Consider the following 12,184-nt stretch of genomic DNA (forward strand, 5'->3'; position numbering starts at 1 on the left):
GTGCCTATAGACCACCCTGTCATTCAGGCTGTTACTGCTCTACCCCACCCCCTGCTGACGGAGGGACTACCAATGGTAAAACTAACAGTAAAAGATCACAGAGCAGAGGTGGGGAGTGGCATATTTTTGGCTAACATTGATAAAATACTTGACTTGACTTTGACTTGGTATTCATGACTTGAGACTTGACTTAAGCTTGAGACTGATGACTTGAAAGGACTTGACTTTTTCAAATTAAATATTTGCGTTTGTTTTTGTGTTGAGATATTACATTTAGTTTTTTCAAAATGTGATTGGGTGATTATAGCGCCGTGCGCGCAAACCTGGCAACTCACTAGACGGCAGGAGTCTCAGTTAACATGGCAGCGGCTAGCTTTACTCCACAAATAGTCAAGTTTGGATTCAAGGATTATTTTGTCGATGACGCTAATAAGAAGAAAACAGCGGTATGAAGGGTCTGCAGCATAAAGATCAGTGACAGGACCACCACAACATCCAACTTCATTCGTCACTACAAAAACCCCCACAGAGAAAGGTGCGTGGATGTGTTGTATTAGCTAGAAAGCTAACGTTAAGTTTAAGCTACGTTAGACTTGGTTTCGAATCGATTAAGCATTGCAAAGAGAAGACAACATGGTAAATTAACACTAGAACCGCCAAGGGATTCATTTAGACTAACCCTGATACTGACGGGCTGTCAGGAGAGGGAGAGAGAGAGAGGAAAAGAGTATGAAGGTAAATATCCACGTAACTGTGAACCAAATTTACACTTGTATAAAATATCCACGTAAATGTAAATATCTCTCCCACTCTCCCTCTCTCTCTCTCTCTCTCCCTTTCTCTATCACACTAAATGCGCTATTGCCACACACACACAGAGCCGAGCTTGAATGACACAAGCACACGTGTATTTCCATGCAACTCTCTGATTGGTCTGGTGTCTTGCCTCTGTTGCGTTCACTGAACACGGGAAATTACAGTCCTGCCGTTGTCTCTTGTGTCATGATGAGGTTCACGTAAAGCACGGTTAATGTATTATATTATTGAGGTTTCTCAAACATTTGAGAAACCTCAATAATATAATACATTAACCGTGCTTTACGTGAACCTCATCATGACACAAGAGACAACGGCAGGACTGTAATTTCCCGTGTTCAGTGANACACTTTTGTTTTCTGGTGTCCTTTGACAGCTCTTGGTCATTGGCCATAGTGGAGTTTGCAGTGTGACTGTTTGAGGTTGTGGACAGGTGTCTTTTATACTGAATAACGAGTTCAAACAGGTGCCATTAATACAGTTAACAAGTGGAGGACAGAGGAGGCTCTTAAAGAAGAAGTTACAGGTCTGTGAGAGCCAGAAATCTTGTTTGTTCGTAGGTGACCAAATACTTATTTTACACCATAATTTGCAAATAAATTCTTTAAAAATCAGACGATGTGATTTTCTGGATTTTTTTTTCTCATTCTGTCTCTCATAGTTGAGGTATACCTAGGATGAAAATTACAGGCCTATCATCTTTTTAAGTGGGAGAACTTGCACAATTGGTGGCTGACTAAATACTTTTTTCCCCCACTGTATCTGAGACCTATGCTATTGCCTAGAAATAGCAGGATAGGTGACCTTTAACTTTGGGAACTACTTACATTACTTTCCCTCTTCTAACAGCGCTGCTCCCAACACGAAATCCTACCGTAACTAAACCGTAATGCTGCCAAAATAAAGACACAATTCATAATTACTTTGTGTATTATTTAGTAAGAGAAGTCACGTTTTGTTCGTTGTTGAAAACAGTTTGGTAATCCGGATGTAACATTGTAGCAACCAGACAAAATAAAACCTATGAACATGACTTGTTTTGTTTGTTTTCTAAGCTGGATCTTTGTGTTTGTTCTTCCAGTTGACGGAGGAAACGTCCGAGGTGCTGCACAAGCTGGGCTACTCGTGTGAGTGTCGGGGATTCATCAACGTGAAGGGCAAAGGGGAGCTGAAAACCTTCTTCGTGTGCACCGACATGAGCAAGCAGCAGGGCATGGGTCTGAGCTGAGGACACACACACACACACCAGTTTACTGCTGCACGCCTCCACACACAGAAATACGAAAGGCCCCGCAGTGTGGTGGATGCGAGAACAACTGGAAAAACATTTTTGTACTCCGGAGCTGTTGAGCGGATCAGGATGTGTCTGTCATGGTGGAGCGAAAACGGACAATCGCCATCTTTTTTCTACGCACATTAACGTCCAGTGATCACTTTTGTACTTGTCCTCTTGTCTTTAACGTAGATGTTGTCGTACTAATGCCAAATAATACAGGTAAAGGACGTGAAGGCCTTTTCAAAAATAAAAAATAAAAAAACAATGGATACCGTTTGGATCATAACTTCAATGGGTTTAAAGACGGATGCTCTGTTACTGTGTAATGAGCGTAACATATGTAAGCTGTTTCTAAAACAGAAACTGGCTGATTAAAATATTAAAATCAATTTTCTTGCTCATTTATTTGGGTTGTATTCACATCACGACAAAGTAGGACGCTTGAAAAATATCCTGAAGTGACTGTATCAAGACTTTAGCCCTTTATGTGACAGCTTTGAGATCTGCCAGAGAAACAAAGATATTTGCTGCATTTCTAAAGAGGAAATATGTGCTGTGTGTGCATCGTCTGTTGAAGCGTTTGTTCTGCTGCACAGAGGACGCCTTACCCCCGCCTGCTGTGAATGTTTTTCTGCCTCCGGCTCAGACTATCACCTGAACTGATGTCCCTTTGTCCTGTGGCCTTATCGTCTGTAATCGTGGTTACATAATAATACTGATAATAATAATGTATTGGCCTTCATGTGAACAAATGTGACATTGACTTTTGTACAGTGACAGAATGTAATAAATGTTTTCCTAAGTCTGCAGTTTGATGCACAAGAGACGAGGTTTATTGAAGGAAAGCTACAGCACACAAAAAAGCACCTTTCGTACAAAAACTTAATAACTGTAAAAGTTGAGAGGAATTTAATTAAACAGCGATGATTGGAACTGAATCCGTCTCCATTGGTTCAGCCGTCACTGGAAACAGAAAAAGGTGAAATATATTAGAAGTTTGATTCTTGATGAAACATTATTTTAAATGTACTTCTTCTGCTATTTGAGAATTATTCAGAGTAGGTGTAGAATTCAGATCCTTTATTTAAGGTCAAGTACTAATACCACACTATAAAACAATTATCTGTTACAAGTAAATGTCCTGCATTTAAATGAATAGAAGTGATCCAGAATCATGTATTTGAAGTATAAATAGTACTAAATGCCCCCTTTGATTGTTATCCTATTATATATTGAACCATTAGATTCTTTTGTATGCATTCATTTAAGTAGATCTGCTTTTTAACTACTTCGTGAAAGGGATGAATATGTGTATTATGGATGAATCTGCTGATTAATTATCCAATTAGTGGATTGATTGTTTGGTTGTAAAACAGGAAATGGATCGTTACAAGTGACACCTTTTTTGTCCATTCAAAAGATCACAATTCAAAATGCTTACAAAGTAAATGGACTTGTTAACTGTGTGTAGTTTAATAAAATAAAACATATTTTACAAGCTATTTCTATGTTTTGTAAGCAATGAAGGTCATTTGTTTAAAACTAGTGACTAAAACCGCATGTAAAAATAACCATATCTCCATCTTCAAGTAGAAAGTACATTTACCTCAACGTCATAACAGAGTAAATGCACTTATTCCACCACAGACGACCAGCACCATGTAGTTTACACTTTGATAAAAACAAATATAATACAAGTGTCAAACAGCAGTGATTATGTCCAGAGAGGAGATGTACCTGTGGTGAGGTCGATGAAGGGCCCGGGGGGGTCCAGAGGGACGGAGATGCCCATGGCCCTCCGGATGCCGTACACACTGCTGACGTCACACGGAGCCACCTGACCCGTCAGCGCCGCCAGGTTCCCCGTCACCTTCTCCGCTGAGAGGAAAGAAAACATTATTTGTTTGGTGCAACAGGTAACAGTATGATAAGGAATGAATGCATCACACTACACTTGCTCACACAAAAACTCTTAGTGTACCTTTTCAGTGTAGTTCAGTGGAATCATAATTGGGGTTTAGGCCAAGTCACATTCATGTCATTAGATTTGATTAGATATACTTTATGATTTCAAATTGGGAAATTGTTGGTTGATGTGATTTAATGAACTGTTTTGTTTTTGTGCAGGATCAGATGGATACTTTTAGCTTCATATCTTCTCCATATTTGAAGTATACACTTTGATTGTATGTTCAGATCACAAATTATAGTTAAATGGGACGTTTCTTTATTCTACGTCAAATCCAAAATGTTTTCTCTAGGGAGTGAAAACATTCAACAGTGACTAATCCTTTCCCACAAACACAATTAGGGAATCTTTAAAGAATACATCCCTAGGAATCAGGTCAATGTACTGATATGAATCCGACCACCTTCTAACTGTGACCTCTTTAGGTGGAGGTTGGAGGTCTACAGCAGGTGGAGACAGCCTGAGTGAGGGGACAGAGAGGGGGTCAATGGGACCCAAACCATGTTCTGAACAGAGAATATGAACTGCTATCATCTAATGAGAGATTCAATAAAGTCAGACTGAAGCATCTTTTGAAGCATCCTTTGAAGCATCCTTTGAAGCATCCTTTGTGTTCCAGTCAATCCTCACAGTAAACACAGAGCTGAATCCAGATCAAATGCACGCTGAAGGCTCTTTGTTTTCTCTCAGTGATCGTGCTGTTCTGTTCAATGTTTGTTTGTCATGTATTGTGTCTTGATATGTGTCCATGTTGATGTTACACATGAAGCTGCTGTGATGCAAGTCAAATGTCAAACTTGATCCGACCATTAAAGTGTTATCGTATCGTATTATCGCATGGTGTTACCCAGCTCCAGCTCCTTGGTGGTGGGGGCCAGCAGGCAGATCATGTTGGGCGGCTGCTTGGCGCTCAGACGCTCCCTCTGAGCTTCCTGTAAGTCACGCAGGAGCTTTGTAGTCTCGTCCAGTTTCTCCTGGAAGTGCCGGGCCTCTGAGGGAGAAAGGCGACACACAGTTAGTTAATACTTCCTCTGGGCTCCTCTGATTACCGTGTGGTGAATTCCCCCCCGTGCTACAAAACATCCATTATGTCCTAATCCTCAAATATCTCACGGATACATCAACATCTGAGAGGGCAGAGGGGGAGGATAGACTTTTGATGGGCTTTTAGGAAGATTTGAGAGGAGACATAATGGCTCAGATAACTGCTGCAGTTTTGAACTACCTCAATGGAAACACCATTTACAGTGTAATTATGAATCTCTCTGCTCCTATTGACACGCAGCCAGGGAGTGTGAGTGTGTGTGTGTGTGTGTGTGTGTGTGTGTGTGTGTGTGTGTGTGTTAGTTCAGTTGTATAGGTTTTCTGAGTCTGAACTGGAAAATGCTACGAGCAATTTGACATGTGCATATTAATTTCACATCTGGTTCCCACATGTATCCTCATCAACGTGGCAGGTTTAAACTCGTATTCAAGCAAAAGATGATGAGAATATATGAATAGTTGAAGTCAAAGAACAATGGGAAACATTCTCTAAGTCTAATACCTGCTTTTCAAATGTGTTGCTGAAGTGAAGTCTAAAGAATAAAAGCATGACTAAAGTCTCTCTTCTTTATTGTCTGTTGCAGCAGCAGCACACAATGAGCACATTCAGGAGGACTGGGAACTGAAGATAAGGTTATTTATTTACACAGAGGCTCAAGGGGGAAACAATAAGGAGTGTTTTAGCTAGACTTGCTTGATTGGATTGTTCAATTAAATCTGATGACTAAAAACAAGATTTGTGAAAGTTAATATAAGACTTACGTGCCCAAACTTTACAATGAGGTTCATTCAATGTGGTAAAAACTAACAAGGACATATGAGAGAGGAGTCTAATGGCGCATTTCCACTACAGCGCGGTTTAAGCGTGCCGTGCCCGGCCCGTTTTTGGTTGCGTTTCCACTTGGGGTAGTTCCGGCTAACGGGTACTTTTTCACAGTATTTCTGGCTCTCCAAAATCGAGGTTCTTTCCGGGCCAACAACCGGGCTGAGTCTGCTAAACTAGAGAGAGAATCGCTTGCAACTACAACAAGATCAACATATTTGACCGTGATTTAATTGTAATATACGTTTCAAAATGATGCCGAAGTAACAACATACTGATACTGGTTAGTAAGAAACATGAATTAATGCTTTGACAAGTCTGCAGACTGACGGCAGGCGAAACACCTTTTAAAATGTGTGTTTTTTGAATGGAGATCGGCTAAGCTAACGCACTAGATGCTCCGACCGCTCCAAGCTCACAACAACGGCCTACAGACATAAATAAACCAAGGGGCGGGGCCGGCGCAGCAGCCAGCCCAACATGAAACACAGCAGCAGGGAACGATGAACGCAGCAATAGCAAGTGGAACACAGCAGCAGCAGCATTAAGGAGGCAGAGGCAGGAAGACCCTGGCCAGCTTCAAGTAGGAGCGGCATGTTTAGGAGGATGTGATTTTTGGGTTGGTTGTTAGAGGGACGAGGTGCCGTCACGTGTTCGATGTATCTTTGGTGCCCCTTGAGCTTGGACTACCCCTGGAATTAGCTCCCAGGCCTTCGGACCATTTGTCGGACTTGAAATAGACACGGTGTACCCAGCTTTAAAATGCTATGCGATGAGCAATGTTTACAATGGACAATTTAACAAAATGAGAGGAGAATTAACTTCATCTTGCTCAAACATATTTGTGTCACGGACGGAGAAAAGGATGGGAGCTGATTTACAAACATATGATTTGGACTGGCTGACGTCCTGATTCACCTCCCTAATGTTCGTATTGTTCGTACATTTGTACTGGTTTTTATTTTAACGCCATTTGGGGACAGACAAACTTGAGATGTATAATTACGTACTGTCTTGAAAAAACACTGATTGTTTGGTTGCCAAATGTCAATAAAAAATATGATTACAACAAAAAAGCAAATAGCCATGTAAATGTTTTACCCCCCCAGGAGAGCCGCTCAGCTGTGGCGGGAGCAGGGAAGTCCAAGGCCGCCTGCCAGTCGGGTGCCTTACGGGGATCAGGGCTTCCTAGCGAGACATGACGAGGGAGGGGGGCGGCGGGGGGAGAGACATCATGTTAGTGGCGAGTTTTAGGGAAAAATCATTCCTCACTAGACACTGACGCCCTTTCAAGGGGCGACATTCCAGGACACTTCTGGAAGCCCCTTCAGCTCACGCTGCCCCCTCACCACCGATAGAATGACACTAACGAAAAGCTGCCAGCCCAGCAGACAGAGAGACGAGAGAGACGCTGGAGGGGGCAAGGCAGACAAAACGACCACAGAGGGGTTCTGTACGGGCTGACGAGAGCAATGAGGGGAGCCGGAAGGGAAGTTATCGTAAAGGGAACTGACGAAAAGAGAGAGGGGAACAGGGTAGAAGAGAAAAAAAAAGAGTTTCGTACGAGTAGACGGAGAGAGAGAGGGGAAACAGGGGGGTTTCTGTACGAGCTGACGGAGAGAGGAAAGAGGGAGGGGGGTTCTGTACGGCGACGGAGAGAGGGGGAGGGGGCAGTTTCTGTACGGACTGAGTAGAGAAGGGCGGGGGGTTTCTGTACGGTTGACGGAAGAGAGGGGGGGGGACTACGGTTTCTGTATGGCTGATGGAGAGAGAGGGAGGGGATTTTCTGTAACAGCTGATGGAGAGAGGAGTTCTGAACGGACTGACGGAGCAAAGGCAGGGGGGGTTTCTGGTAACGGAACTGACGGAGAGGGAGCAAGGGGGTTTACTGTACGGCTTGACGGAGAGAGGGGGGGGGGTTCTGTACGGCTGGATTGGAAGAAGAGAGGGGGGGTTTCTGTACGGCTGACGTGAGAGAGGGGGGGGGATTTCTGTATGGCCTGACGGAGAGAGGGGGGGTTGGGGTTTCTTCTACGGCTGACGGACCAGATTGGGGTGTGTCTGTACGGCTGACGGACAGAGGGGTGGGGTTTCTGTGACGCGCTGACGGAGAGAGGGGGGGGGTTTCTGTACGGCTGACGGGAGAGAAAGGGGTGGGGGTTTTCTGTACGGCTGACGGAGAGAGAGGGGGGGGGTTTCTGTACGGCTGACGGAGAGGGGTGGGGGTTTCTGTACGGTTGACGGGAGAGAGGGGGTGTCCGGGGTTTCTGTACGGCTGACGGACAGAGGAGGGGGGTTTCTGTACGGCTGACGGAGAGAGGCGGGGGTGGTGTCTGTACGCGCTGACGGGAGAGGAGGCGGGGGGGTTTCTGTACGCTGACGGAGAGAGGGCGGGGGTTTCTGTACGGGCTGACGGAGAGAGGGGGGGGGGTTTCTGTAACGGCTGACGGAGAGGAGGGGGAGGGGGTTTCTGTACGGCTGGACGGAGAGAGAGGGGCGGGAGTATTCTGTACGGCTGACGGAGAGAGGGGGAGGGGGGTTTCTGTACGGCTGACGGGATAGAGTGGGGGGTGTCTGTTACGGCTGACGGAGAGAGGTGGGGTTTCCTGTACGGTGACGTGATGAGAGGGGGGTTTCCTGTACGGTGACGGAGAGGAGGGGGGGGGGGGGGTTTCTGTACGGCTGAGGAAGAGGCGGAGGGGGTTTCTGTACGGCTGACGGAGGAGAGGGGGGGGGGGGTTTTCTGTACGGCCTGACGGAGAGAGCGGGGGGTTTCTGTACGGGCTTGACGGAGGAGAGGCGGGGTTTCTGTACGGCTGACGGAGAGAGGGGGGGGGTTTCTGTACCTGACGGAGAGAGGGGGGGGGTTTCTGTACGGCTGACGGAGAAGAGGGGGGCGGTTTCTGTACGCTGACGGAGAGACGGCGGGGGGTTTCTGTACGACTGACGGAGAGAGCGGGGGGGGTTCTGTTACGGCTGACGGAAGAGGGGGGTTTCTGTACTGCGACGAGAGAGAGGCGGGGGGGGTTTCTGTACGGCTGACGAGAGAGGCGGGGGGGTTTCTGTACGGCTGACGGAGAGAGGCGGGGGGGTTTCTGTACGGCTGACGGAGAGAGCGGGGGTTTCTGTGACGGCTGACGGAGAGGCGGGGAGGGTTTCTGTACGGCTGACGGAAGGGGTTTCTGTACTGCTGACGGAGAGAGGGGGGGGTTTCTGTTACGGCTGACAGAGAGAGGGGGGGGGTTTCTGTACGGCTGGACGGAGAGAGGGCCGAGGGCGGGGTTTCTGTACCGAGCTGACGGAGGAGAGGGGGGGTGGCTCTGTAGCGGGCTGGACGTGAGAGNAAGTTCATCTCAATACTTTGTTATATACCCTTTGTTGGCAATGACAGAGGTCAAATGTTTTCTGTAAGTCTTCACAAGGTTTTCACACACTGTTGCTGGTATTTTGGCCCATTCCTCCATGCAGATCTCCTCTAGAGCAGTGATGTTTTGGGGCTGTCGCTGGGCAACACGGACTTTCAACTCAGTTTTACGGCGTTGTTTGCAATTCGCCCAGCCAATCAGAAATTGGAACCTCCCCAGGAAAGTACCACCTCTCTAGCAGGAACTATCTGGGGGTGAAAAGGTTCGCATGAACTAGGTTCTAGTTCCAGATCTTTTTGGTGTGAAACCAAAAAGTACTCCTTTGCGAAAGTGCCTTATGTGTGAAGAATAATATATGTTCTACTGTGTAACATTTCTCTCTCCCCCTCAGGTTGTCAGGGACAGTCAGGTAGCAGACTTTTGATTCAGCAAAGCTCAGGGCCGTCATCAGGAAAGCAAAAGGAGATCAACTGTATCAGCCCATGCTACAGAAATCATGTTACGGGTCAATTTATCCATGCTATTCAAGGTAACACTAGTGTTAAGAGACAACCATTTCACAACGCTGGGTTGTAAGGTTTTCACAATCGCAACATTTAAAACTTTAATACAATACTTGTATAAAGAACACAGCGCTCGTACGGATACCAACTCATTTATAATGGCCTAATAGTATGTTAACAATAAAACATAAACTATTGAATGACCAATTTATAACAGATATCAAAATAAAACGGCTCCAGGTTATTCTGAAAATGTAATCCAACTGAAAAACAATTGCATTATATACAATTTAAGCTTACATATTTTACCCCCCCAAAAGAAAACAGGTACAACATGGCTGTATAACAACACGTTTGTTCCAATTTTATGAAGTTGATTGTACCCCCTATAAGCTGCTCCTTGCAGCAGTTGTTCTTCCTAAGGTCAACTTTACCACTTTATACACAATGCATATATAGATTCAAGGCTTTTGTCATTCGTACACAGAGTACTTATGTCGATGAAAATCTTAAGTCACAGGCTCCTCCAACAGTGCAACACAATAAAACAGATAAAATAGTGCAAGTAAATACAATAAAATAAAATGCAATTTGTCAAATCACATTCCATTTTGTACAGAATGACAATGACTTACAGTGTGGCAAAAAAGTATTTAGTCAGCCACCAATTGTGCAAGTTCTCCCACTTTAAAAAGATGATAGGCCTGTAATTTTCATCCTAGGTATACCTCCACTATGAGAGACAAAATGAGAAAAAAAAATCCAGAAAATCACATTGTCTGATTTTTAAAGAATTTATTTGCAAATTATGGTGGAAAATCAGTATTTGCAGTGCATGACATTAAGGATTTTTGGGAGATGGCCCTGTGGGCCATCGAAGCTAATTTACAGATGGCCCTGAGCCCAATAGAGATTGCCCTGAAAAATGTGCACGGACGAAATGGCACGAAGGGTTTGGGGGGCCTCCCCCTAGAACAGGGATGGGCAACTTTGATGGTGGTGGGGGCCACATAATTAATGTACTGGCCACCAGGGGGCCGCAGATTTACATGGAACACACACACACAAATTCCATGTGTTGTATGTAATTATTAACAAATATACTAAGTCTGACATCTTCATTGACATTTTACAATCAAAGGGAATGAAATGTTATTTCATTTTTACAAGTGGCATGTTTGTATTGAATAGGTTATTAAACAGTGGAATAAAACGATTGTAAACTATTGGAAAGCACGGAAAATGTCTGTGTATTGAGATGAACCATTAAGATGACATAAACATGAAGTCATGAACACTAACCCAGATATTAGTTGTCTAACTTGAACCTAAAACACTTGTAGCCAGTCTCTGCATTCCCCTTATTCCACAATAAGGGGAATGTCAACACGGCCGCGCTCTGCTGTTCCTTAGCACCACTCCCCCTCCCTCCCGCTGAAATTATGAATGAAAAGCGTAGTAATCATAGATAACACGGCAGGGTCCGTGACAGTTTGTTTTCATCTGATTTCAAATAAACAAAGTCTTGGTTTTAAGAATATTAAACTTGTTTCGCCAAATTCAGATGATAAATACAACTTTTAAGCTTGTAAAGGCATAATTACAAGAGGCAACTTAACGTCACAGCAGACATAACAACAGCCGGTGTTTCTTGTGAGGGTTTCCCCGGGAAACACACACAATACACACAAATCCATCACAGATTATTTTGCTGTATTTGAAATCATGTACGCAGCTCGCGACGTAACTAGGAGACTAGTGGACGGTATCAGTACTACAAGTAAAAAAAAATATATATTTATTTTTTAATTAATTACGTTGTTTATAAATTAATCTGAGGGCCGCAAAAAGAGGAGGTGGGGGCCGCATGCGGCCCGCGGGCCGCCATCTGTCCATCCCTGCTGTAGATAAACATGTGCAATAGTTCAAATAAGGAGCATTAAAAGGCACACGCTTACACATGCACATCCTAACTAAGTCAAGTCAATATATGAGTTCTTGAATTGTGAAGAAGTATTTCAGAGTATTATCTTATTTTGGCACCACACAAAACTTAAGAAAATAAGGAAAGAATTTCATAAAACTAAATTATAATTGCAAGCACCAGCAAACTGAAATGGTAATATAAGCTATGTTATGTCGAATAAACAACATGCAATATAGCTCAAATCACTGCAAAGAGGTCATAAGACTTCCACTAGTACAGTGGTTAAAAAAGGTTTAATATGATATGGCTAGCTCTCATTTGGGAAATAAAGAAGGCACAGCTGTCACACGCAGTATACACAGAATACATATGGGTTTGGGAAATGATGCTAAACAGCTTGCAACCTCTAACTTGTATTTACTCAGCCAGGATTTAATTGCTCCGTAGTTCTTTTATCATGA

The 12,184-nt window shown here is 44.2% G+C and overlaps 1 protein-coding gene across 1 annotated transcript; it reads right to left on the bottom strand.

The window, feature by feature from the left end:
- Positions 1-2,256: 2,256 nt before the first annotated feature.
- On the bottom strand, positions 2,257-7,151 carry LOC104959561 (bromodomain-containing protein 7-like). The gene is made up of 4 exons (XM_010787468.1): positions 7,030-7,151; positions 4,909-5,050; positions 3,830-3,970; positions 2,257-3,055 (listed from the first exon to the last, which is right to left on the bottom strand). Exons 2-4 carry the CDS (start codon positions 4,949-4,951, stop codon positions 3,006-3,008), a joined length of 234 nt encoding a protein of 77 aa, XP_010785770.1. The 5' UTR covers positions 4,952-5,050; positions 7,030-7,151; the 3' UTR covers positions 2,257-3,005.
- Positions 7,152-12,184: the final 5,033 nt, after the last annotated feature.

The sequence above is a fragment of the Notothenia coriiceps genome, unplaced genomic scaffold, assembly GCF_000735185.1.
Source record: "Notothenia coriiceps isolate Sejong01 unplaced genomic scaffold, NC01 NC01_scaffold00030449, whole genome shotgun sequence".
Lineage (NCBI taxonomy): Eukaryota > Metazoa > Chordata > Actinopteri > Perciformes > Nototheniidae > Notothenia > Notothenia coriiceps.